The sequence below is a fragment of the Nycticebus coucang genome, chromosome 15 (assembly GCF_027406575.1).
Source record: "Nycticebus coucang isolate mNycCou1 chromosome 15, mNycCou1.pri, whole genome shotgun sequence".
NCBI classification, from domain to species: Eukaryota; Metazoa; Chordata; class Mammalia; order Primates; family Lorisidae; genus Nycticebus; species Nycticebus coucang.
In genome coordinates, this window is record NC_069794.1 from 274703 (window position 1) to 302539 (window position 27837).

Genomic DNA, 27837 nt, shown 5'->3' on the forward strand with positions numbered 1-27837 from the left:
ATGATGCGTACCTTCCACGGGACACCTGACTAACTGTTTAAATCAGGCTGTTTGGAATAAGTTGCTGTGGTGTGAGCTTCCCCTCTGCACCTGTGTTGCAGGGAAGGTGGCCATTCGGAAGGATGACCTCCAGAAGTACCACAACAGGGACACCTGGTTCCCACTGCAGCATGTGGATGCTGACTCGGAAGTGCAGGTGAGAACATGGCAGGGCCCCAGGGAACGAGGGGTGGGGGTGGGGGAGACTTTGGGAAGAGGACAGACTCTGTTTATGGTCAAAACATAGGCCAAAAAAATATATATATATAGGCCAAGCATGGTGGCTCACTCCTGTAATCCCAATACTTTGGGAGGCTGAGGTGAGTGGATCACCTGAGCTCAGAATTCAAGACCAGCCTGAGCAAGAGCAAGACCCGGTCTCTACTGAAAATAGAAAAATTAGCTAGGTGTTGTGGCAGGCACCGGTAGTCCAAGTTACTTGGGAGGTTGAGTCAAAAGGATCCCTTGAGGTTACTGTAAGCAATGATGCCATGCATGGCACTCTACCCAGGGCGACATACTGAGACTCTTGTCTCACAAAAACAAAAAACAAAAAAACACAGATATGAGCTTTTGGGCAGGACAGAGAGCAATGACTTGCCAGTTGTGTGTTTGTGTAGCCTCGTTAATTTTGCTTGTCCCATTGGTTTTGACCCCTGGGTGGGAACAGGCCAACCTCTGGACCAGCACTGACCAGGGTTACTGGCATATGTTTCTGAGCTCTTGTCACTCAGGGCAGAGGGGGATTTGAGGAAATGCCCCAGCGGCTTACCCTGGCTTGCCTCAACAGTGCCTGGGCTCTGGGCGTTGGGCAACTCCCCAGTGTTGGTGGCTGCCTGGGACAGCCCCTACTGCTCTCTGTAGGAAGGGAACACGTGACCCTCTGTGGATCTGAGCCATGCTGCCCCTCTGAGACCTCCCCAAGACCTGGTTCAGGACAGGCACCAATCCTGGACGCCAGAGGGCAGCTGTGCACAGAGTGGTTTGAGTGCAGTGTTCTGGGGGGAGGCTTCTCATCCACCCATAAGCGTGCTGGCTGGTGTCCTTATCGTGAAATGGGTGCTGTGCCACTCTGAATGGCCCATGTGTTGCTACAGCACCCTGCTGACTGGGTGGTGACAGGGATTTCTGTTTTTTTCCATGGACAGAGTCCTGGAAATAGGAGCCATTTGAGGCTTTCTGCCTGAGACGTCAGTGGCTGCAGTTCTGTGTTCTACAGGGTAGGGGTGAGTTCATGTATGTCCAGGGTAGCTTTGGGCCAGGGGTCCAGACCCTCATCCTCTGTACTTTACCTAGCAAAGGGCAGGGTGTTGAGGCTTCTGCTGATGGAGGTCATGGGTCACAAACACCCCTGCTGCCAAATAAGGGCAGATTCACTGTGTGGGTGAATAGCCTGCCAGGCAGGAGTAGAGTGTCCTTGGTAAAAGAAAGGCAGCTGCACCCACATGGCCCTCAGGAACAGTCCTCTTTGTGCTTCGCAGTGCTAGCCGGGGCATGCACAGTGCTGTGAGCATTGGCAGATGCCATGTTGCTGACAGAGCCAATAGCTGAACTTGAGTGAGAGGGCAAAGTTCTCGCTGTCAGATGTTCATGAACACCAGGACCCTGGCGGCCACATGGCCACATCTCCTCCCCGGGACACTGTGATCTCCTGTTCAGAAAGACCAGGTCTCAGGGGTGATGTGCTATGAATTGGTGTTTTGTAGCAGGAGTCATTCCTGCCTGTCCTCCTGGCAGTTTCCCTGCCACTTTGATCCTGGAATAATGGGCTATGGTGTCACAGTCCCATCATTTCTGCAGGGGCCACAGTGTGGGGCCCTGCCAGTTCCTCTGTACAGTTTGTTTCCCCAGATTTGAGACGCATTTTATTAGGAGGTGTAGCTTTTCATTTGTTGCCCTTTTTTTTTTTTATTTTTACATGAATTATTTATTTATTGTTGGGGATTAATTGAGGGTACAAGAAACCAGGTTACATTGATTGCATTTGTTAGGTAAAGTGCCTCTTACAATTGTGTCTTGTCCCCAAAAGGTGTGGCACACACCAAGACCCCACCCTCCTCCCTCCTTCCCTCTCTCTGTTCTTCCTTTCACCCACCCCTCCGTCTTTCTTTCTCTCTCTGCTTTCCCGTTCCCTCACCCCCACTGTGTCAATTGTCGTTAATTGTCCTCATATCAAAATTGAGTACATAGGATTCATGCTTCTCTATTCTTGTGATGCTTTACTAAGAATAATGTGTTCCACTTCCATCCGGGTTAATACAAAGGCTATAAAGTCTTCATTTTTTTAATGGCTGAATAGTATTCCATGGTGTACATATACCACAACTTGTTAATCCATTCTTAGGTTGGTGGACATTTAGGCTGTTTCCACATTTTGGTGATTGTAAATTGAGCAGTAAACAGTCTAGTGCAAGTGTCCTTATGAAAAAAAGGTTTTTTTCCATTCTGGATAGATGCCCAGTAATGGGATCGCAGGATCAAATGGGAGATCTGTCTTGAGTTCCTTGAGGGTTCTCCATACTTCCTTCCAAAAAGATTGTATTAGTTTACAGTCTCACCAACAGTGTAAAAGTCTTCCCTTCTCTCCACATTCAGGCCGGCATCTGCAGTTTTGAGATTTTGTGATGTGGGCCATTCTCGCTGGGGTTAGATGGGATCTCAGAGTGGTTTTGATTTGCATTTCTCTAATAATTAGAGATGATGAGCATTTTTTCATATGTTTGTTAGCCATTCGTCTGTCTTCGTTAGAGAAGGTTCTATTCATGTCTCTTGGCCATTGATATATGGGATTGTTGGCTTTTTTAATGTGGATTAATTTGAGTTCTCTATAGATCCCAGTTATCAAGCTTTTGTCTGATTCAAAATATGCAGATATCCTTTCCCATTGTGTAGGTTGTCTATTTGCTTTGGTTGTTGTCTCCTTAGCTGTACAGAAACTTTTCAGTTTAATTAAGTCCCATTTGTTTATTTTTGTTGTTGTCTCAAATGCCACAGCAGTATTCTTTATGAAGTGTTTTCCCAGGCCAATATCTTCCAGTGTTTTTCCTATGCATTCTTTGAGGATTTTTATTATTTCATGCCTTAAATTTAAGTCCTTTATCCATCTTGAATCATTTTTTTTGTGAGTGGAGAAAGGTGTGGGTCCAGTTTCAGTCTTTTACATGTGGATATCCAGTTCTCTCAGCACCATTTATTGAACAGGGAATCTTTCGTCCAAGGTATATTCTTGTTTGGTTTATCGAAGATTAGTTGGTTATAAGATGTTAGTTTCATTTCTGGTTTTCTATTCAATTCCAAATCGAATCTATCATCTCTATTTTTGTGCCAGTACCATGCTGTCTTGACCACTATGGCTTTGTAGTACAGCCTAAAATCTGGTATGGTGATGCCCCCAGCTTTGTTTTTATTACTAAGAACTGCCTTAGCTATATGGAATTTTTTCTGGTTCCATACAAAACGCAGAATCATTTTTTCCACGTCTTGAAAATAGGATATTGGTATTTTAATAGGGATGGCATTGAATCGGTAGATTGCTTTGGGAAGTATAGACGTTTTAACAATGTTGATTCTTCCCAGCCATGAGCATGGTATGTTCTTCCATTTGTTAATATCCTCTGCTATTTTCTTTCTTAGGATTTCATAATTTTCTTTATAGGGGTCCTTCACCTCTTTCGTTAGATATATTCCTAGGTATTTCATTTTCTTTGAAGCTATGGTGAAGGGAGTTGGGTCCTTAATTAGCCTCTCATATTGACTATTATTGCCATATACAAAGGCTACTGACTTGTGGACATTGATTTTTATATCCTGAAACATTACTGTATTTTTTGATGACTTCCAGGAGTCTTGTGGTTGAGTCTTTGGGGTTCTCTAAGTATAAGATCATATCGTCAGCAAAGAGGGAGAGTTAGACCTCCTCTGCTTCCATTTGGATGCCCTTTATTCCCTTGTCTTGCCTAATTGTATTGGCTAGAACTTCCAGCACTACATTGAATAGTAATGGTGACAGAGGACAACCTTGTCTGGTTCCAGTTCCATTGGTCTGGTTCAGTTTTACTCCATTCAGTAAAATATTAGCTGTGGGCTTGATAGATAGCTTTGATCAGTTTAAGAAATGTGCCACCTATGCCTAAACTCTGCAGTGTTCTAGTTAGAAAAGGATGCTGGATTTTATCAAATACTTTTTCTGTATCTATTGAGAGGATCATATAGTCTTTGTTTTTGCTTCTGTTAATACAGTGGATAACGTTAATGGACTTGCATATATTAAACCGGGCTTGCATCCCTGGGATGAAACCTACTTCATCATGATGTATGACTTTTTTGATGATAGGCTGTAATCTATTGGCTAGGATTTTGTTGAAAATTTTCACATCTATATTCATTAGTGAAATTGGCCTGAAATTCTTCTCCTTAGTTTGGTCTTTTCCTGGTTTTGGTATCAGGGTGATGTTTGCTTTGTAGAACGTGTTAGGGAAGATTCCTTCCTCCTCAATTTTTTGGAATAATTTCTGCAGTATGGGAATAAGCTTTTCCTTGAAGGTTTGGTAGAATTCTGGTGTGGAGCCATCTGGAGCAGGACATTTTTTTGTTGGAAGCTTTTTTATTGTTTCTTTAATCTCAGCGCTTGAAATTGGTCTGTTCAGGAGCTCTGTTTCTTCCTGGGTAAGTCTAGGGAGAGGGGGTGATTCCAAATATTGATCCATTTCCTTTACATTATCAAATTTCTGGGCATAGAGTTTTTGGTAGTATTCAGAGATGATCTCTTGTATCTCTGTGGCATCAGTTGTTATTTCCCCTTTATCATTTCTGATTGAGGTTACTAGAGATTACTTTTCTATTTCTAGTTAGTCTGGCCAAAGGTTTATCTATTTTATTTATTTTTTTCAAAAAACCAATTCCTTGTTTCATTAATTTTCTGAATGATTCTTTTGTTTTCTATTTCATTGATCTCTGATTTAAGTTTGGATATTTCTTTTCTTCTGCTGAGTTTAGGCTTAGATTGTTCTCCTTTTTCTAATTCCATCAGATGGCTTGTTAGTTTGTTGATGGACTCTCTTTCTGTTTTTCGAATGTAGGCATCTAAAGCGATACATTTTCCTCTCAGATCTGCTTTTGCAGTATCCCACAGGTTTTGGTAGCTTGTGTCTTCATTGTTGTTATGCTCAAGGAAGTTTTTATTTCTTCCTGCACCCAACTGTCATTCAACAGAAGGTTGTTTGATTTCCATGCCTTTGTGTGGGGTTGAACATTTTTGTTGGCGTTGAGTCTACATTTAGTGCCTTGTGGTCTGAGATGATACAAGATAAAATTTTAATTCTGTTGAGGTTTGTTTTGTGTCCTAGGATATGATCAATTTGTGGAACTTGGGGTGATGAAAAGAATATATATTCTTTATCTTTGGGATGGAGTGTTCTATATGTGTCTATCAAGCACAGTTGCCTAGGGTCTCATTTAAGTCCCTTATATCTTTGTTCAATTTCTGTTTAGAGGATCTGTCCAGCTCTGTAAGAGGAGTGTTAAAGTCCCCTGTATTATGGTGTTATAGGATATCATATTGCTCAGACTGAGTAAGGTCTATTTCAAGAATCTGGGAGCATTTAAATTGGGTGCATAAATATTTAGAATTGAAAAATCTTCTTGTTGTATTTTTCCCTTGACCAATACAAAGTGACCATCTTTGTCTTTTTTGACTTCAGTTGCTTTAAATCCACATGTATCTGAAAATAAGATGGCAACTCCTCTTTTCTTCTGAATTCCATTTGCCTGAAAAATTGTCTTCTGACCCTTAACTCAGAGTTTTAATTTGTCTTTTGAAGCTAGGTGTGTTTCCTGCAGACAGCAAATGGATGTCTTTTGTGTGTGTGTATGTGTTCTTTAATTAATTAATTTATTTTTATTTTTTTATTTTTTTGTAGTTTTTGGCCAGGGCTGGGTTTGAACCCAAGACCTCCAGCATATGTGTCCGGCGCCCTACCCCTTTGAGCCACAGGTGCCGCCCATGGATGTCTTGTGTTTTTTTATCCAGTTAGCCAGTCTGTGCCTCTTCAGTGTGGAATTCAAGCCATTAACATTTATTGAGATAACTGATAAGTGTGGTAGTGTTCTATCCATCTTATTTTGGGAAAGTCCATTGCTTAGTTTTATTTTTTGCATCAGTGTGGAAGTTAGCTTCTGTTCTTTAATTTCTGAGTTCTTACTTTGCTGTTGATCCATTATGATGGTCAGTGTGTAGAACAGGTTGAAGTATTTCCTGTAGAGCTGGTCTTGTTGTGGTGAATTTCCTCAATGTTTGCATATCAGTAAATGATTTGATTTCTCTGTGTTTTTTAAAGTTTAGCTTAGCAGGATATAGAATTCTGGACTGGAAATTGTTCTATTTAAGTAGATTAAAGGTAGATGACCATTGTCTTCTTGCTTGAAAAGTTTCATTAGAGAAGTCTGCAGTCATCCTGATGGATTTGCCCCTGTAGGTCAACTGGCTCTTACTCCTGGCAGCTTGAAGAATCTTTTCTTTTGTCTTAACTTTGGACAGGTTCATCACAATGTGTCTTGGAGAAGCTCGGCTAGAGTTGAGGTGACCTGGGGTCCGATATCCTTCTAAAAGGAGTGTGTCAGAATCTTTGGTGATATTTGGGAAATTTTCATTTATAATACTCTCTAGTATGGCTTCCATTCCCCTGGGGCATTCTTCTTCCCCTTCTGGGATATCTATAACTTGTACCTATAACTTGAACACTTCATAAAGTCCCATAATTCTGTCAGTGAATGTTCTGCTTTCTCTCTCTTCTGTTTCCTCTCTCTTCTGCTTCTTTAACTATCTGAGTTATCTCAAGAGCTTTGTCCTCTATCTCTGAGATTGTTTCTTCTGCATGGTCTAATCTGTTGTTGATACTTTCTATTGCATCTTTAAGTTCCCTAATTGCTTCAGTTCCTTCAGCTCTGCTATATCCTTTCTATAGTCTTCATATTGTGCATCTCTTATTTGATTCTGTTTTTGGATTTTCTTTTGGTTATTTTCCACTTTATCAGTAGTTTCCTTCATTGTTTCCATCATTTCCTTCATTGTTTTCATCATGGGTATTCTAAATTCCCTTTCTGTCATTTATAACATTTCTTTGTAGGTGGAATCCTCTGTAGTAGCTACCTCACAGTCACTTGGGGGGTTGCTCTGGACTGGTTTTTCATGTTGTGAGGATTTTTCTTCAGATTCTTCCTCATGAGTGTTTTCTTTTGTCTGTTTCCTTGCCCTAATGTTCCTTTCACTTCACTTCCTCTTGCTCTTTAAGTTACCATGCCTCTGGACTAGGGTTTCGATGAGTCCTTTGGTACAGCACCAGAAGGATGAGAAGATTGAAGAGCAAGAAGGGAAAAAAGAAGAAAAGAAAAAAGAGAAAAGAGAGGGGGTGAGTAAAAGGGAATATTGACAAAAAGAAAAGAGTCACAGAAAGAGGGAGATAGGAACAATATAGGTAGATGTAGGGTACTTTGACCCAACCTTAAAAAACCCCAACCTCTAGGGGTGCTGAGTTGGGTGGTTCCCTTGAAGTCAGCAGCTCTTTGCTAGCCTGTTCAGACACAGTACCCCACCTCCACTAAGTAAAGAGGAAAGACAAAAATACTATAAATCAAACCAAAACAAGCAAACAGAAAACTTTACAGGATAAAATTGTGGGAAAAATCAAATAGGGGTAGAAACACTAGCAAAAATTAGGTTCTAATTTTTAAAGAAGAAAACAATGGAAAATAATATTTAAACTAGGAAAATGAAGAAAGAAAAGAAAGGGGAAAAATGAAAAATCTAGAAGGAAAATGTTGAAATTAAAAAAAAAGCAGTATATATATTGTGAATATTGTCAGGGCAACAGGTGATCTTCTGGGGTATGAGATATGAATCACAATGCTGATGTGACTATACGAGATGGAGACTTGGAGGCCTCTGCTGAGTCCTCAAACCCCGCAGGGTGGAGAGCCTAAATCTCTCCTTAGCCTGCTTAACAGGTACTTTAAACTGCTAACCTTGGCTAAGCAGGAAAGCACTTGTCACTGGGATCACTCCTGAAGTGGGTGTCCACTTATCCAGTGTGCCAAAACTGGTCTCACTCTATGCCCTTGAGGACCAAGACTGTAAAGCATCTCAGTCCCTGCCTTTAGGCTGCTTAATCACTAGATTACTCACCCAAGGTCTCCTGCCCAATCCTTGCTCTGCAACCCTGAGGGCAGAGCTTGCCGGGGCAGTTCTCCCACAATGGCTCCGCGCAGCCCATAGCCAAACACTGTTAGCTCTGGGTCTCAGTCTGGGGCCCTAGACAACACTTAATTAAAGTCCTCCCCATTCTCACTCAAGTTCTCCCAGGGTAGTTCAACTGAGTGCCAAGTTCCAAAAAAAAAACAAAACAGCTCACAGGTAAGGCCTTTCCAGTTTGCACTCTCACTACTGCTGTACCTACAGCTGCCGGTGGGATTACATGGAAGGAACACACACAACCACTTGCCAGTTCTCCACTGGTTTTGTCCTCCTCATGGGGTTCAGAAGTCTCTTGCTGACTCTGTATGGATGTTTCTGGGCAGATCCCACCAGCCAGAGATTTCTGGAGTCTTCTCTCCCCAGTCTCACCGTGCCCGGTTGCTCCTCCCGGCCGCCATCTTGCTCCTCCTCCCAACTCCCTTTGCCTTTTTTTTTTTTTAACTTATTTAATTTGATAATGGTTATAGAGTCATAGGATGTCACAAAAATGGTCCACAGAGAGTGATGACAAGCAGGTTGGTGAATGTCCCATCTGTGTATGAAGACCACACAGGTGACAGCAGGGACACTGGGCACCAGGCACATCCTACAGATTTTGTTCAGGTTTCACCAGTTTACCTCCAGGCACACATGTGTGTTCTACGAATGTGTTTTCCATTTTTTTATGGTGGCAAAACACCACATCATAAAATTTACCCTTTTAGTTGTTTTTAAGTGCCCAGTTCTGAGGCACAATATTAAATACGTTCATAATGTTGCACAGCCAGCACCACCATCTGTCCCCAGAACTCCTTTCTTCTTGCAAAACTAAAACTCTGTCCCCACTAAACACAGAGTCCTTGCTCCGGCAGCCAACGACCCACTCTCCATCTGTGGTTTTAGGGCTCAGACGCCTTCTGGAGTGAGAGTTGTCTTGGGCCGCACATTAAATTCAGGAACAATAAGAAAAGCTGATGAGCAAAAACCAAAAAAAAAGGTCCATGCAGGGCGGCACCTGTGGCTCAGTGAGTAGGGCGCCGGCCCCATATGCCGAGGGTGGCGGGTTCAAACCCAGCCCCAGCCAAACTGCAACAAAAAAATAGCCGGGTGTTGGGCGGCACCTGTGGCTCAGTGAGTAGGGCGCCGGCCCCATATACCGAGGGTGGCGGGTTCAAACCCAGCCCTGGCCAAACTGCAACAAAAAAAAAATAGCCGGGCGTTGTGGCGGGCGCCTGTAGTCCCAGCTGCTCGGGAGGCTGAGGCAAGAGAATCACGTAAGCCCAAGAGTTAGAGGTTGCTGTGAGCCGTGTGACGCCACGGCACTCTACCGAGGGCGGTACAGTGAGACTCTGTCTCTACAAAAAAAAAAAAAAAAAAAAAAAATAGCCGGGTGTTGTGACGGGCGCCTGTAGTCCCAGCTACTTGGGAGGCTGAGGCAAGAGAATCGTGTAAGCCGAGGAGAGGTTACTGTGAGCTGTGTGACACCACGGCACTCTACCCGAGGGCGGTACAGTGAGACTCTGTCTCTACAAAAAAAAAAAAAAAAAACAAGGTCCATGCATAATTTTCCTGATAGCCACTACCACAGGTAAGCAAACTTTCACATAATAACTCTAATTATGTAGTAGCCCGTTCAGAGAGTCTTTTTTAAAAATCATCAGGCAGGTCCCAAGTTTGTAATCACTAATATAGAAAATGTATCATCTTAGTAATAAAACATCTTTGCTTCTTCTATTTTGTATTTTATTATAAAAGTGAAAGAAAAGTGGGCAACATAAAACCAGTGGGATATTTGACATTGTTTTGGGGGGAACTAATGCATTAATGTTTGGTTCTATGAAAGTAGTTGCAATACTCAGTGGGTTCTCAAGGTGCTCATCCGATATTTTACTCCTAATATGCTTCATTCTAGAAAATAGTTGCTCACAAGTGTTGATGCTGCCATGAAGCAATGACATGAATAAGGCGTGATTGTGAAGGAGGGATATTTGCCTCTGGAAAGATAGAACCTATAAAAGTCCAGTAAAGAGATGTGATCAAATTTTTAAGTTGAATGTCAGACTGCAGCTCTGTGCATTCCATGTAAAAATTGGTAGGTAACATATTCAAGTCGACTGAAAATGGAGTGGCAAATGAACCAAAATATTGTTTATTTTCCCCAAAATCTTGAAATCTGTTTTCAAATTCTTGTATCAAATAGAAAAGCAAGTCTGCATGTTTCTCACTGTTCACAAGACTGTGTTTAGCCAATGTGTTGAAATGCATAAAATTGTTTGTCACATTCGTAGCAATCCTGGGCCGCAAGTGGCCTGCGGGCCATGGGTTGGACACCCCTGTTTTAGGATAGTCCGGAATTTCCTTCCTTTTAAAGGCTGATGAATATTCTAGTGTGTGTGTGTGTGCATGTGTATGGGCGTGTATGTGTGTGTGGGTGTGCATGTGTGTGGGCGTGTATGTAACACATTTTGTTCATCCATTTGCTGATGGAAGTCTGGGTGCTTCGACCTTTGGCTGTTGTGATAACCTGTGTAGAATTATCACACTTGTGGACTGTGTAACCGCCACCACCACAGAGTGGAAATATGGACAGCAAACGTTAGTCTCATGGCTGGCAGATGCTTTGTGATTGATGCTGTGAGGCAGCATGTGCCCACGGACACATCCTCCCTTCTCCAGGCCCTCTCCTGCTGACTTTGGCTGTGGCCTCTCCTGGGAATCTGTGAGCTATGAAAGGCCAAAGGGGCTGCATTTGAAGGGTAGGAGGGGGCTTGGTGCCTGCAGGTGCCTAACTGGCCGATTTAGCTCTGAACTTTGCCCACCATAAAGTAGTCAAGACAGGGAGTTTTGGCTCCGCCAGGCTCAAACTGACCTTTAAAATTTCAGCAACATGCTCTCCACTGCAGCCATCGTTTGTTCTGAAATGCCACATTGATGGTTTTCAGAAGGCAGAGTGTGGTGTGTGGGTCCCTGACTCCACCTGCTTTGTAATTGGAAGGAAAACTCGTGCATCAGGAAAGATAGTGTCACAGATCTGGGCCAGTGTGAGGGACCAGTGAGTCACAGATGTGAGGAAAAGAGTAATTTAAAAAAAGTCTTGCTTCCTCCTCGAATTGGTGTTTCTCAGAGATCTTTGGTAAATCACTTTATTGCACAGAGCTTGTCACAAGGGGCTGTGTCAGGATGAGGCAGCTGTGTGAGGGTGCAAGCAGGGTCTGGGCTGGCTGCAGGTTCTGCCTCGCCACATGAACCCCACCGCGTTCTGAGGGGACCAGGTGCTGCTCCTGGGATGCCTAGCATGGTGCTGAGCCCATCTGGGCAGGCTGGCATCAAAGTCTCCTACACACCCTGCTTCAGGAAGGCATTCAGCAGCACACAATCACAACAGAGCCCAGGTGCCCACATCACCTGAGAGATGCTGCATTTTTGCTTCGTGTCTGTGGGCCAAATTGTGAGAGCCAGCAGCTGGGGGTGAAGACCAGGCTTCTCAGAATTCTGTCTTTAGACAATCTATTTCTGTCAGACAGCCCTGCTGGAAAAACCCCAGCACCTGCAGTGGATGCACGTCCATATCAAGATCTGGATTTTAAATCTTCCTGAGTGTTAAAGAGAGGGGGGCAAGCTCGGGCTTCCCTCTCTCCCCATATTTCCACCTGTCTTTCTTCCCTTCAGCTGCCCTGAACTCTGGTCCCCTTGAGGGCCTTGTCTCCATATCGTGAAGCCTGTCAGCTGGTGCCTGGCACTAGCCCTGCTTGGATATCCCTCAACATCAGGGCAGGGAGGCCATGATAGGCCAGGGGCTTGGTCCCACTCTGCAGAGGGGACTCTGGTGCCCAGTCCTGCCCCCGCACATGGGAAGGCCTTTCTGAGGAAGGTGCACAGGGGCCTTTACTGCTTGTCTTTTTTAGTTAAGAAACATTAATTTTGGGAGCTACATGTTGGCAGAAGAATTGACTGTTGGGTACAAAGAATCTCCACACACCACTCCTCTGGCTCTAGTTCCATTAGCTACAGCTGTGGGCAGCACTGACCGGCATTACTGATTGGTTTCCATGGTCTGCACAGGGGGCTCCATGTGGCACATTTGCTGTGCTGGGCAGGGGCACAGGGCCATGCACGGAGGGTCCTGTTCTCCTATCCCTGAGGTCAGGAATTTGGACCTTTTCTCTTTTGTTCTTGGTTAGTCTGGCTGCAGGTTTATCAGTTTTATTGATATTTTCAGGGATTCTGCTTTCGTTTTTTTTTCTATTGATTTTCTGTTTTAATTTCATTGATTTTTGTTCTACATTTTATTCCTTTTCTTCTCTTACTTTGGATTTAGTTCATTCTTTTCTTTCTAGTTTCCTAATGTGGAAGTTTGGATCATTGATTTTGGATCTTTCTTCTTTTCTGATATATGCATTTAATGCTCTAAATGTCCCTCTAAGCACTGTGCTTGCTACATCTCACAGATTTTGATAAGTTATACTTTCATTTTTGTCAGTTTCAAAATATTTAAAAATTTCTCTTGAGACTTCTTTGACCTATGTGTTATTGGGAAACATGTTGTTTAATCTCTGAATATTTGGGGACTTTCCAGCTCCCTTTCTTTACTGGTTTCTATTTATTTCCATGTGGCCTGAGAGAAGTCATCTTGGGCCAGGACAGGGTGTCTCTGTGGTGCCTGCAGGATACATGTTCTGCTGCTGACTGTGATCAGTTTCCAGTTGTTTTTTGTAATTTCTTAGTGTCATTATTTACCTAATTACCAATGGAAAAAAATCAAGTCAGCATTTTTCTGCATTGTCCTCAATTTCTTTTTTCTCATAGATACAGGATACTTGTCCACAATGTGGTAGGTCTTACCCAGGCCATTGGATACCATGGGTGATTAAGCTGGGGCTGCTGGGGCTACGCCACACTTCCTGCCCACCCCAAACAAGGGCAAGGCTCATGGAGGGTGGCCAGGCACATGTGTTTCTGGTCTGGGATTTTAGTGCCCAGAGGCGTCACCTGCCCTGTGAGAAGCCCCCCAGCCGCCCCCACAGGCGGGAGAAAGGCCCTGTCCAGGGCACAGAGGCTTCTTCCTGCTAGTTTTACCTCTTACTGTCCCTCTCCCAAAGCACCAGGGCATGGAAACCCACAAATTGCCTGGTGTGTGCCATCCTGTTAGGGAGCATGTGGACTGGAGCATGACCCAGATCCGCCTGTCGGTCTCACCCTGATGCCTTCCGTGATTTTTAGAATGTACTGAAAATGTCTTGGAGCTGCGTCAGTCTGCACAGGGGCAGATCCTAATGGTTTGCCATTAGAGAGTTGGCGCCTGGGGCTGAGAACACAAGCAAGTTGGAGACTATCACCGTGGTGAATTCTCCATGATTCTTCTGTCCTGTACTTGGCATGAAAGGACCTTCCTCAGCCCAGGGGTAGCTGTGCCCACTTCTCTGGCTGATGAGAACTACTGGCAGTAATGTGCAGAGCTCAGACAGTGACCTCTGTTGGAGACTTTCTCTGCCTGCAGAGCTGCTGTGGCTCCTACCCACCTTCCCCCTGTCACTGGCTGCTGGTCCCTGAGGGTTTGCTCTGGGGCCGTGGCCTCAGCAGGAAGGCCAGGCCCCAGTGAGTGGGTCCCCACTTGCCCTGTATGGGCACAGACTAGGTTCTCACTCAAGACAGCAGTGGCTTGGATCACATGGTGCCATTGGTTCTGGTGTCCCTGTCAAGGTGCTGGGCATTCTGACTGTGGTGGGGAAAGCCCCAAAGGCAGATTCCTGGCTTGGCTGGACACGTAATGTGAGCTCAGGACCCTCTGGGTCCAGCACTCCCAGGCCTCTGTCCATGTCTGTGGCAGTCCTGGAGGTGCCAGCCCCTCTGGTTCTATTGTCAGGGGTCTGCCTGTCCACAGGCCCCTCACAGGTGCGGTGGGTAGGCTGGACGGCATCCATGGCTTATGAGGCCAGCAGGTCGCAGGGCCGAGCTTGGCGGTCCCTGGCACCTCTCTGGGTCCTGCCAACAGGGGGCAGGTGGGGTTTGCTCTGAGCAAGGAAGGCTTTTGTGCAGAAATTGGGGCCCAGGGTCACTTGCTGTCTCGGGAGTGACCCTGTCCTCTGAGACAAGGCTGCGTTTCAAGGGTTCAACCCAGGCTGAGGGTCTGGAATGCTTACTGAGATTATCTAGTTCAGTCTCCTTCTGTAATTAAAAAAAATTCTGATTTCAGCACCAGACAAATACACACACATGTGCAGTGCACACTGCGCTCACACCTCTCTGTCCCCCCAGGTTGTGTGTGTGCAGGCAGACATACACACAGGTGACACTCAGGCAGATGCACATATGGGTGACATTCAGGCAGACGCACACATGGGTGACATTCAGGCCGACACACACGGGTGACACTTAGGCAGCTGCATATGCTAGTGACACTCAGGCAGATGTACACACGAGTGCACACGTACACAGGCTGGTGGGCACACAGACGTACACACAGACAAGTGCACCAGCAAGCAGCCCTCTCTTAACGTTCTGGCACTGCCTTTGTACCAACTGGACTTGGAGACCCCTATCCTCCTTATTCATCTGAGGGGACCAGAGCCACAGGACTAGGCAGATCCATCCTGGGAAGAGCTCCATTCCTCCTGCTCTACCTTCCCCTCCCTCCCCGCCCACACACCTACCCTTGAGACTCAAGGGTGCCTGGCCACAGGGCCTGTGCTGTGTTGATGGACATGCAAGTGACTCACAGCTGCTTTCGTCCACCGACGTGGTCTTGCACATTTGGACCCCAAACTTCTGAAACAGAAACAGAGCCGAGAGCGCTTGTGGCCAAGCCACCAGCAACTTGTGAAAGTGGCCAAACTCCTCATCCCCTTTGCCCTCTCAGTGTCCCCACCCTATGCTCCTAGTGGTACATGGGGCACAGAACCTGTCCCCGAGTGATGCTCTGTCCTTGTGCCTTGCAGGGCAAGGTCCACCTGGAGCTGAGGCTGAGTGAGGTCATCACCGACTCGGGTGTCGTCTGCCACAAGCTGGCCGCACGGTAAGGCGGGGCTGCCCTAACGCACCTTGGAATCTCTAGATTCCATGACCCTTCAAGATGACATTGTTTTTAGAGGTTCTGAAACATTCTTTTTAATATCCTCAGTAAAGCAGAAACCCCACATATTTGGGCCTTTTGCAAACAGCCTCAGTTGTTCAGAGCCTTGCAGGGGCAGGGATGGTGATGCACCCCCAGAACCGAGTAGACAGGTTGATGGCCCGAACCCTGGCCTCCCACCAAGCCCAGACCTTTCTGGACAAGATACTTAGGGGCATGTGAGAGAGCTCAGGTGTGCACAGGGTGTGTGGGGCACAGGTGTGTGTGGTGTGTGGGTGTGTGCAGGGCACAGGTGTGTTTGGGTACAGGTGTGCAGGGCGTGAGGCATGTGGGCCACAGGTACACAGGGGTCAAGGGTGTGCCGGGATGCAGGTGTGGGGGGGGGGCGCAGGTATGTGTGGGCTGCAGGTGTGTGTGGGCACAGGTGTGTGCACCTTCTGGGGTTAGCTCAGCACTTCACAGCAGGGCTCCCGGCCCTCCATGGTGGCCGATCTGAGAGAATCCGCAGAAAGCTGGGGACCCCAGGAGACACAAAGATGTGCACACGTCATTTTGCACAGATGGCTACTTGCTTCCCAGCCACTCGCAGCCTCACAAAGGCTGGCATCATTCCTGCCCAGCTGGTCTTTGCAGAAATGTCAATCCCTCCTTCTCTGCCCAGTGAGGAGAGAGCAAAGCTCGGGGCGGCCGAGACTGGCCTGCTGGCCTGAGGAGACAATCAGGGATTCAGGGTGGCATGGCACTCACTCCCTCTCTGGTGATGAATACAGGTACCTTCTCTGTCCTGAGACTATCAAGCTGATGGCTGACAATAGCCTTCAGGCAGCTTAGTGTGAGCAAGTAGGGGACTCACTGCCCTTAGAGTTGGGCGCTGGCAGGACATGGCTGACCTGTGTGAGACTGATTCAGTGGGTGATCATTACCCGAGCTCTCAAAATGGGTGCCTGTGGGTCTAGCAAGACAGACTTTGTTCATTTTCATGTTTGCTCGTAGGTTTATACTTATTCAGAGGGACTTAAGGCTATTTAACAAAAAACAGGAGAGCTTGAGTTCCTGGTGGTGGCACCAGTGAGCCAGGACTGGGAGGAGCCAGGACTGGGATGCCTGCCACGGGTCTGGGCTCCACCAACAATGAGGCCCCTTTGTGGATGAGGTTGTGGCACTGGCTCTGGGATGTGGCTGCCCAGAGAACCCTAGGACACAGCTTTGTGTCCACCCAGCCCAGCAGTAGATTTAGGGGTCAGCAAGGATTATTGTCAGCACTTAAAGGACATCTCTGCAAGTAGTGCTTTCTGCCTGGGCATGAATAAAGATCTCTGCTGGGTGCTTAGGGTTGGGGCAGACACAAATGATCACCTGTGCCCTGCCCAGCAGTCGTACCTGCTCACTCTCCCTGCATGTTTCTGTTAAGCACTTACTATAATGTATTTGATTACAAAAACATACTGAGAGCCAACTGCACCAGCAAGGCCACAAAGTCCACAGTGGTGACTGCACTGGGGACACTTGCCCAGGCATGGTCAGGTCTCTCTATAGGGAGGATTTGGGGGCCACTTCACCCAGGAGGAAGGGAGGGCAGGGATGGCGAGGGAGATGGGGCATACACAGGCTCACCCACATGGGCGGTGCAGACAGGAGCCCCACCAGGACCATGTGCAGATGGGCAGCTCCCAGGTGGCCCCCAGGATGCTGATGCAGTCATAGGAGGGTGGCCGTCTGAGCCACACTGGACACAGCGTACAGCAATCAGAGAGCCCCCCACGAGGAGACATTCTCCAGGCCGAGGCCAGCATGGGTTGGGGCAGAGGGCTAGGGCAGTTGGGGACTGTGGCCCAGGTGGGGGACTCTGGGAAACTTTTTCAAACCCATGGACTCATCATCTTGGTGTAGTTTGTGACATGAGTAGCTCTTGTGCTCTGTTTTCTGTGAGGGACTCCTGAGACATCCTCAGGGGCCCTGGATGTCCGCTGCCCACTCTCTGTCAGCTTCATTCCCATGTCTGATCAGCACAGAGGAGAGAGGTGGAAAACACTGAGTGGAAAGCGAGAGTCAATTTCCACATCTCTCTTTCTCATCTTTAGAGTGAATGGAAACACCAGGATTTGGGGCATCCCCATAGCCACTCTCAGAGCGCTGTCCTCTCCCTGGGAAGCTCAGTGTCTGTGGATGGACCAGGGGAGGGGCTGGCCAAGAGTGAGGGCGGCGGGTACCTGCCAGGCTCTGGGGACCCACAGAGAAGGACTCCTGTCCTGCTAGGAAAGATGCAGGTTGCTGAGCAGCACCTGAGATGCCCCCATCGGACATCTGAGGACAGCTGACAGAGGACTAGCCTCCTTCATGTCCATCCATGCTGGCTGGACAACTGCCGGGTCCTGTGGTTTCTCCTGGTTTTCTCCAAGAGGCCCCTTGTGTCCTGCTCAGCCACAGTCCGGGAGCCTTCACGTTCGTCCTATGACTGTCCATGTGCCTGTGATTCCTGACATACCAGGACATGGCACTTTTGGCTCTTGGCCCCTGTGCCTCCCAGGAAGGTGTCAGCCTGAAGTTAGGGGGCCGGTGGGTGTGTGGCAGGTGCCTAGGGTCCCACAGGCCGACTGGTTCCTCAATACACTCTGTTCTGCAGTGAAACCAGGATGCGCTGCTCATGGCCTCATGCTGAGTCTTTCCTTTCCAAGGAGCTGTAGTTTGGAGAACGTGTAAGGGTATGGAATTGGGAAGGCCCGCGGGCCCCAGAGTGTCAGGGCGTCTTCCAGAGCTGCCCCCGTGCAGGGCACTAGCGCTGGGCCCCACCATCTCCACCTGCTACATGGTGTCATATTGTGCATTTCAGGGTTTTGTGCACTTGGGAGGGCAAGGGTCAGATTTGCTTTGTTCCAGCTGTATCCCCTATGTGCTGCCATGCCCCAGCTGGCTCTGCAGAGCCACAGGCCCAAGGCTGAGGGTGCCTCTGCCACAGGCCTCACACCCCACAGTGGATCTTTTCCCCCACTCTCCCTGTGTGGGGGGAGCCCGGGTTTGGGGCTCTGGATTCACACCCTGTGTCTGTCCTGAGGGGCTTCCAGCCGTCTGATCTGAGGGGCTTCCTCAGCCACTGGAAAGTGGACATAACTATAACCACCCCCTTGTTACTTTCTGCAATGGGAGGCAGTGGGCACATGGTGGGAGACCATGGGCACCTAGCTGTGGTTGGTGCCATGGCCATGGCTCTGGCCCAGAGAACCCAAGTGCACTGAGGTCCAAGTGCACTGGAGCTGCCTGCACACAGCTTGTCCGTGTCTATCTCAGGCAGTGGTGAGAAGCAGGAGTGGTGTCTGGAAAGAGGAGGCAGCATGGAGCTGGGAGAGCCAGAGGGGCAGGCACTGCCCAGACTTGGGAGCAGATACAGGGGCTCCAGGGACCCAGCTGGACATAGAACCAAGCAGCCTGCACTGCCACTGGACTTTGCAGCCAAGACTCAGGAGGGACCTGCAGTGGGCAACAGAGTCAAGGCTGCACAGGGCCCCAGGGCATTTGCCCTCAGGGTGAGATTGGAGAGGAATTGCTCACAAAGGTCCCTTTGGTCTCCAGTCTGAGCAGCCATAGGTGCAGAGACCTTGGCCTTACCCATGGCTCCTACCCTCACTTGCTCAGTTCCCATGGCCCTTATCTCTGTGTCTAAGGTGGGGCTTTCTCCAGGCCCCACACCTACCTGCCCACGTGCTTTCCTGCTATGAGTTCTGGCCTCAAAGGCTAGGCCACAGTCAAGGGCAGCTGGAGAGCCCCATGTGGCCACAGCAGTGGGCACCACGGGCCACACCACTGGAGAAGCAGCCTGGGAGGGCACCACCCCTGAGGTGACTTCTAGCCTGGTGAGGGTCTTGTTTTCCATCATTAGGAAATCATGGAAACAACAATAGCAAAGCCCAACAGAGTACTGACTTGCCGTCTTTCTCTCTGAGGTCAGGGAAACCCTCCAAAGCTAAGCCCTGCGGGCAGAGCTCACCAAGGGTCCAAGAAGGTGACCGTGGTGGCAGGGTCCTCCACAGCACCCACAGCAGTGCTGGCACAAGTCCTCAAGTCTGGTGTGGGAGGCCTCATGTTTGTTCCAGTTATATTACTCTAACTACGAGGCACAACCATTGTTAAAGGTTATGTTAAATATCAAACCTATAAATGTTAAATACAGCATTTGTGCTTCTTATACTTTGAAGTCCAGATTAGTTGGCTGCATCTGTCACTTGGAGTGTTTGTAAGTTTCCTTTATAGGTTATAAGAAGCCCCTTATGAGGACTGAGGAGGAGGTTCACTCCCTTCCTGATTCATCTGCCTCTGTTTGCAGTTTGCCCTTCGTGAAGCTGCTCCCAGGCAGATACCCCTGCAGGAGCTGACCTGTTCCCAGGTGCCACAGGGAACGACAAGTCTTCTCACCCAGCCTGAGCATTGTGTCCAGATGGTGGGAGAGTTGATTTCTCTTTTTGCTCTGAGATCTTTTTATGTAACTGTAGTCAGGAGCCAGGCTTTGTTCTGAATTAGAGAATAGAGCATTTCTGGAATTGGTCTTTAAAAGAGTGAGAGTGAAATGAGGCCTCGAGTGTTTCTCTATCAGGGGTCCTCAGACTTTTTAAACAGGGGGCCAGTTCACTGTCTCTCAGACCGTTGGAGGGCTGGACTATAGTTAAAAAAAAAAACAAAACAACTATGAACAAATTCTTATGCACACTGCACATATCTTATTTTGAAGTAAAAAAAAAAACATAACGGGAACAAATACAATCACACCGCCTCATGTGGCCTGCAGGCCGTCGTTTGAGGATCCTTGCTAGATGATTGTGCAGCGCTGCTGGATGTGAGTTGTTCCCTGTTAGTGCCCAGCAGTGCCCCTGAGCCCAGGACTATCGTCTCTGTCCAAGGTGCAGATGCACGCCCCCCCAACCAAGCTCATCCTACTACCTGATCAGCTGCCTCTCCTCAGGACACATTTCCATGAGACTTGGACCCTTGGACGGGGTGGGGTATACAGGCCCCTAGCCCCTGAGCAGCCCAGCCTGTCCAGAGCTACACTCTTCAGGCCAAGCTGCCCAGAGGCCCTGGCCACCACTTGTGATGATCTTGAGTCACTTGCCATCTGGATTAGGTCCATGTGGCTCTATAGGGCCACTCTGGACCTGCTTCTGCTCTGTCCTGCTCAGAATGGCACTGAGAATGAGATGTGGCCAGGGCAGTTCAGGCTGTGTCAGTGAAGAGAGGGTGGAGACCCAGAGGCTAAGGGAGCAGTCTGGTTGGAGAACAGAGAGTCACTGGGTGAGGCACAGAGATAATGGTACAGTCTGGGAGGCCCAGCCTCATCCAAGAGGACTTCTAGAAGAAATAGTGGCACAGAAATGGAGAGAGGAGGAAATACAAGGAAAACACCCTCAGTATAGGAGCGGCAAGGCTCCGTGAGCTGAGGGGATGAGGAGACAAGTCCCTCACACAAATATTCCAAGGAAATATTCAGAAAGGGGCAACAGCTCTGGACACACCTTCTAGGAGCCAGGGGGTCTGGGTGTCTCTCAGCAGCAGAGGAGAAATCAGGGACACAGTTCTGCATCCCTGCAGCCAGCCTATCTGGGAGGGGTGGCAGCAGCTGGAAGTCCTCATAGCTACAGACAGCTGAGAGCTGGCTCATGCATGTAGGGACTTCTCCCACACTGACTCCAGGGCTAGCCGTGCTCCTTCGAGTAAGGGATGCAAACATGCCAAACCTCCACCCACAGGGCTCCTGGAGGGCAGGTTCCCAACATAGTGGGATGGGGTCCATGTGGGCTTGGTGAGGGATCAGTTGGTACCGAGGGCAAGATCTGAGGGGTAGCCACCTTCCAGAGCACATATGGAAGGAGTCACTGTGGCTGGGAGTTTAAGAGTCACCAGGCTAGATGTCTGAGCCTCCTGGGGAGAGCCTGGCAACCTCTTGGGGCACTTGGGGCACAGGGTGCCTGGCCTTTGTGTCAGGGCCGGACTGCACCTTGAGCAGGTGCTCCTGTGTCTTCCTCAGCAAAGCTGAAAACATAGTTGAAGTGGCCAACCTGACCATAGGGCCTGGCACCTTCACAGTTTGACAATGAGATCTGATCACGTGACCTGAGACTTATGACGTCCAGCATGTGCCGAAAAGTGTGAAGTGTGGCTGATAGCCCCAGGGAAGGAAGGACACTGGGTAGAAGCAGGCCCACGACGGCAGGTGGAGATCACCAGGCAGGGATGTCAAGACAGCTGCGACTGGATCCAGAACATAAAGAGCACGATGGCCCAGCATAGCTGACCCTCACCTACAATGGGTGTCTGGCCTCTGGGGGACAGGTCACACACAGGCTCTGTTTCGCACCTGCAGAAGAGACTGAACGTTGTACCCACTTCAGAGGTGTTGGAGATGAGCCAGGCTGCAGAGTGCTGTGAGGCCTTGTGGAAGCCAGTGCCTAAGGCTCTGCCAGGAAAAGCCTGCAGTGGGGGTGGGGGTGGAGGGTCACATAATTGACTCTCCCCAACTGGCTGCTACCCTGGTGCCACTGCTCCAAGTCCGTCACCTCCACGTGGAACAGCAGCTTTCAGGAAACTCATCCTTCTCGCCTGAGCCAGAGAGAGGCTGGTTCAGACCAGCCTGTGGCTTGTGACCCTGACCTCTGTCCTCAGCCTATTGCCCACTCCCCCCACTTCCCTTGACTTCTTTCCCTTGTTTGCCTCCCAGCATCGTCGAGTGCCAAGGTCTCCCCATTGTGAACGGGCAGTGTGACCCTTATGCCATCGTGACATTGGCAGGACCATTCAGGCAAGTTACCTCTCCCGCCTTGGGTGCCCTGGTTCTGGGGTGGGGCTGGTGCCTTGGTCACGGGGGAGGATGTGCTTTGAGGTGGGAGGTATAACTGACGCCCTTTGTTTCCTTTATTGTTCTAAAGTTGTTCTGTACAAAGAAAGCCTTTGTGTTCCTCCCTTGGGTATTTTTGGATCAGTAAAGGTTCCTAATTTGCACAGGGTATAGAGCTGGAAGCAGACAAATATCTATATGCTAAATAAGGCAGTGAGCTATTCATGTACCTGAGGGCATAGTGCTCAGACCTAGATGTTGGAATCAGCATGTGTCTGACCCTAATTCTCCTCTCTTGACAGATCGGAAGCAAAGAAGACGAAAGTGAAGAAAAAGACCAACAACCCCCAGTTCGATGAAGTCTTCTACTTTGAGGTCAGTGCTTCGCTCTGGGCAGAAAATCTGGAGCTGGGTGATTGGGGCTGTCAGCAGCGGCGTTGGGGATCCAGTCCCCCCACAGTTCTCTAGGACTTTCTTCCTCTCTCTGGAAAAGTATGTTTGTTGCCTCTTGAACTGGCCCAAATTTGGTTGAAAACTAACAAATTAATGCTTTCCAAATCAGGACTCTTGGGTTTTTTTCATTGCCTTTTTCATGTTGGTTTTTTGGCTGTCTGCTCATGCCTCCCTGAGCACAGTGGCAGCTGGTTACCAGGGGTGAGGGTAGTAGCAGAGACCAGTCACCCTGACCGTGTCTCTGAACATGAAACACCAACACTAGGAGTCAGATGGCTCAAAAGCTGAGAGTTCTTAGAACAGAACAAGGCCAGCTTGAATGAGATGCTTTCTCCACAAAACCATAAAAGCTAGGTGTGCAGGCTCAGGCCTGTGATCCCCCCAACTCAGGAGCTGCAGTAGGAGGACCACTGGACCCGGAAGTTCCAGGCTTCAGTGAGCTGGGATGAGGCCCCTGCCCCCCAACCTGGGCCACAGAGCAAGACCTTGTCTCCAAAAAGCAAAAAAGCAAGAGAGCTGGCTTGCTTGTGAGAAGCAGTGTGACACGTGTGCATGGTGATCTTCCTGTCTGCAGAGTCCTCATAGGTAACATATATGAGGCCCAGGAGATGAGGATGAGGGCCCTTGTACCCATCTGCAGAGTGGCTACCTATGTGTACAAGGATGAAGACAGCCTGGGACAGGAGGCGCCAGCCACATGCAGGTGTTGAGACACTGTGGAGAGCTGGGTCGGGACAGGGCCTTCTGCGGAGCACTGCTTTTGTCATCTGAACCCGCCGGGTTCCCAGCTGTGAGGGTGGGGCCAGCCTTTCTGGACAGCTGTGAGGAGGGTTGGGTGGCTGAAGCCCATGACACAGGGGGGAGCCATCTAAGTCCCAGAAGAAAGTTACCTCTAGGCAAGAAGGTGTTGGTGCCAAAGCAGGTCAGCAGGAGCCCTGGGTGTCTGTGATACCAGAGTTTCGTCTTCAAGGGTTCTTGGTCTTGGTGATTTTGAAGAATGAATCCTTAGACCACAGATCAGTGGTAAGACAGGATTTATTTACAGAAAAGAAAATATAAAAACACCAAAGCTCCTGGCAGAGAGAACACAGATTGGGGAACAAGCTCTCTCTGGCTCTTTGCTCAGGGGTATATATAGTCACAAGGGGTTATTTAGCCAGAACTCCATTGATACATTCAATTGTTACATTTAGCCTGAGAGGGTCTTCTAAAGTTACATTCAACCAGAACTCAGTTGTTACATTTAACTGCATGGGGCCAAAACTTGGCTGTTAACATTTAGTGGCATGGGGCCAGAACTCAGTTAAGGAATGGATACAGTACTCTCTGCCAGGCACAGTGAATGAGTGCATTAATGAATGAATACAGTCCCTTCCCCTGGGGCAAGGTAAATGAATGTATTAATGAATGGGCAGGGTTCATTCATGGAATTGAGGCCTAGGAAACTTACATGAAATTGACCTAGGCATAGGAAATGGGGGTTCCTGTTCAGTCCTAAGTGCAGGAAGGAAACACCAAGGCACCCATGTCTCTCCAGCAGTTGTCTGGCCCCTCTGGCTTCTAGAGCCTCCAGTGGAGGGGGGGAGGTCCCCCCTTGCCTACCCTCCAGCCTGCTGGTTCCTCTGCCAGCTGCCACTGCACCAACACCACCAAGGTGGAGGTGGCTGGTCCTCCAGCTCATCTCGGCTGAGTTGGCTGGGGCACCACCTGTCCTGTATCCTCTGGGTGGTAGCAGCTCTTGGACAGAGACTTTAAGGTTTGTCCCATGAGTCCTGGGTCCAAGGCTGCATGGCCCCCAGGCTACTCCTGGCATAGCCCACAACGGGGAGGAAGCTCCACCTGGAGCCAGGTCTGTGGGCACAGGGTCCATACCTGCTGTTCTGGGGGGCCCCACTGTCTCTGTTGTGTGTTTCTGCTGCATCTTATCACCCCTGGGTTAATGTGATGACTCAGAGCAAGTTGGAGCCCCCATGGTCGGGTGCCCCCTGGCTGGTTCTGACTCAGTCCAGTAAAGTGTGGCCTGAGAGCCGACTATTAACTCCCTTCGGAACAAACAAGGGAAAAATATCTTCCATTTCCATGGAAGTAGCTTCCAGAACATTTTCTTCCAGGAAAAACAACTAGACTTATCAAAAGCCCTTTAAACATCTAAATGAAATTATTTTGAATTCCGTATGAGCTGCTTCATTCACTGCCTGGTCTGGAGACAACAGGTACACAGGTGGGAGACAGCAGACAACGCCACCATGGCCATCTTGCTGGGCAGTATGGGAGGCAGATGGTGACCGCACTGTGCTGGACAGAGAGCGGGGCCTTTCTGGAGAGGGTGGCCTTATAGGAACACCTGCAGGCCTGGTGGGTGAGGGGGTCACTCCGTAGCCTCAGGCAGTGCAGCGTGGTGCTGGTGGGTTCTGGGAGTGTCTGTGGGAAGAGAAACTTTAGCCAGAAACAGAAACAGGGCTGGTGGGGCTCAGGATATTGGAGTCAGGGTATTGGTGACTACGTGAAGGTCAGATGGCCCCTGCCGAGGCAGCTGCTATGAGATGGGATAGCGCTAGGGATGAGGTGTGGACGGTTCGCTGTGTCTTCCAAAGCAACTGTTGCTGGTGTTTGGTCAAAAAGTCACAGCTCAGAGGTTCTGTGATTTAAGCAGCAAGAGTAAGTGTCAGATTCTGGATTAGAAGTCCAGGCTGAAACTTTCCTTTCTTCTTTCTTTTTTTTATATAAGAGAATAAGAGACAGGTTCTTGCTTTATCATCCAGACTGGAGTACAGGGGCTTTATCACAGCAGCTCAAGCAATGCTGCTGCCTCAGCCTTCCCTAAATTAGCATCACCTCTGCTCCCCCGAGATGGGTGGGCAGGGGAGGCCAGGCAGGAGGGAGCCCTCCTCACCCACACACCGGGTGACCCGCACTGGTTGGTGGGGGTTAGGAGGCAATTAGAAGTAGGTGGGTTCATCTAGGCCTCTGCTGGTAGGTGCTGCAGCTTGGCCCCCGGTTGCCTATGCCCTATTGGCAGATGGGGTATCCTAGCTCCATTGGTTTTCTCACCCCTCCCCAGATGCCAGGGGACAGTCACGGCCACCTGACACTGGGTCTAGCCATGGGCGTTTCCCTGTAAGTGGGGGGCCGTTGAGGGCATTAGGAGCAAAGAGGGTGGGACCTGCTGGACAGTGAGACTTGTCCCAGGGCAGTTTCGAGTCAAGGGACAGCCCAGGTACCTGCTGACCGAGAACCAGACATAGCCTAGGCTGTGTGTCCTTGGGCAAGTTCCTGCCCGGCCTTCAGAGCCCTGGGGTCAGCCCCTCAGAGTGCTGTGAGCAGACAGTGGCAGCAACTCCCACACTCAGGCCTGACTCCCAGTCCCCCTTCCCCTTCCTGCCAGGTGAGTGGGGGAGCATGACCCCGTGCTCAACCCTCTGGAGGCTGGGGCTGAGCTCTGGCCGCTGCCCCTCTCTGGCGTGTGGTCTGACTGCTTCTCTCCTCTACTGTAGGTGACTAGACCCTGCAGCTACAGCAAAAAGTCGCACTTTGACTTTGAGGAGGAAGATGTGGACAAGCTGGAGATCAGGTGTGTGAGAGGCCTGGCGGGGCTCCTGCTGGGCAGTTCCGTCTGAGCCCCATCTGGTCTTCTGTTGTTTCTAAAAGATGGTCATGGGCAGAAGTAGATTTTTACTTTCTCAGTAATTCCAACACTAGGACAGTGGAGGTTGTGGTCAGAGTAAGAGCGTTTGTCGCAAACTTCCCAGATGTTTGGACATTGGGTTGAAAAGACACTTACTATACAGATGAGCAGGCCTGGGCTTGTGGTTTGCTCTGAGACACCTTCTAAGAGGTGAGGGGCAAAAGGCTGCTGTCACTCACCGCCTGGGAGGTGGAGCATCGGTGGCCAAAGTGGCCACACACTGGTCAGAGCTGCTGGTGGGATCTGGCTCTGGCATCTATGTGTACAGCCTGGTGGTCTGGTAGTGCCTCTGTGAGAGCTGTTCCCTCAGGAGATGCCTCCCATCTCCCGTAAACGCCTGCATCTGACCCTGCATTCACTGTCCTTGTCTGCCAAGGCTTGTCACAGAACCCAGGTCTTCCAGGGAGGACCATGGATGGAGACAGTCTTGGGGAAGGCAGCCCCAGGATGTCCCTTCCTAGACTCCGATGGGGCCCATCCTCATGAAAATAACATGGTTCCCATTTGCTTCTGACCAACTAACGCTTCCTGTCCGCTGTAGACTCTGGCTAGTCCTTCATGCACAGTGTGGGCACTGCCAAGCGGCTCTCTGCCCCCTGCCCTCCCCGTCTCTGCCAGGAGGCACCTGCTTTCTTTAGGTGGTTTTGTAGAAGGGCTCCCAGTCAAATGGCTGATCATTCCCTCAGGGGCAGCACTTCCGGGGCAGAGCTTGGGTCCCAGGGGGAGGAGTCGGCCAGCTGGGGAGGGTTCAGCTTCTGCTACAGCCATCTCAAGGCTGGCCTTCAGTGCAGAACCTGGGGGCTTCCTGATGCCTGCAGTGTAAACCCACTTCCTTTAGGGCCAGGTGTCCTGGAGAGGTGCAGCTGCTCTTGCAGGGATTTGCAGGGATTTGCAGGGATAGCGGACTGGCAGGCATCTGGATGGTGCTACCACTGCCAGGTGTGGTCAGATCTGCCTGCCGGGTCTTCAGCTCCGTGAGTGGCAGTTGGCGAGGCCTTAACTGTGGGATACCCACCCTGTAGGCTGGTTAACTCCTGTATCTGTCAGATCTGAGGGGACAGAGCAGCTGGAAGTTGCCAGGCTCCTCAGCACTGGGTGCTCTTTCAGGGAGCCAAACATCGTAAAGATGTTTTGAGACCCAGCCATGGCCCATGGGTATGCTGGTCCCAGACTAGTTCCTCTATGATTGGAGGAGGCATGTCTCTGTGTGATAGGAGCCAGTGTTCCTGGTCACTCAAGGGGCATTGTCTCTCCTGGGTGTTCTCAGCTGGGCCTGGTGCCTGCATCGTCCATGCAGGGTTCTGACTTGGCCAGTTGGCCTCCGAGGGGGACAGCAGCTGCCATTCCTGGGCGCCAAGGATAGCAAGGGAGCCTCAGCTGCGCCCCTGCTGGCCTTACAGCAGTGTCCAGTGGGTCTGTCCTGTCATTGAGCTGAGCCACATGCTTCTAGGTGGGTGCAGACTCTGCGTGTCCATCACACTGGAACCACGACCTGTTTGGCGTATTTTAGCTCGGCTGGGACCTCCAGGTAGCCACCCTGCCTA

General features: G+C 49.4%; 1 protein-coding gene across 3 annotated transcripts in view; it reads left to right on the forward strand.

Annotated features, from left to right (window-relative positions):
- The window catches only part of RASA3 (RAS p21 protein activator 3), a 114162-nt gene that overhangs the window by 63836 nt on the left and 22489 nt on the right, over nucleotides 1-27837 (forward strand). For 2 of the 3 annotated variants that reach the window (XM_053564135.1, XM_053564133.1), the window contains exons 4-10: nucleotides 102-196; nucleotides 6575-6616; nucleotides 7329-7445; nucleotides 15202-15278; nucleotides 22039-22119; nucleotides 22458-22530; nucleotides 26103-26179. In XM_053564135.1, coding sequence (XP_053420110.1) covers nucleotides 102-196; nucleotides 6575-6616; nucleotides 7329-7445; nucleotides 15202-15278; nucleotides 22039-22119; nucleotides 22458-22530; nucleotides 26103-26179 — 562 coding nt within the window. The remainder of the gene's footprint in view (nucleotides 1-101; nucleotides 197-6574; nucleotides 6617-7328; nucleotides 7446-15201; nucleotides 15279-22038; nucleotides 22120-22457; nucleotides 22531-26102; nucleotides 26180-27837) is intronic. The other variant, XM_053564136.1, reaches the window with a different exon arrangement.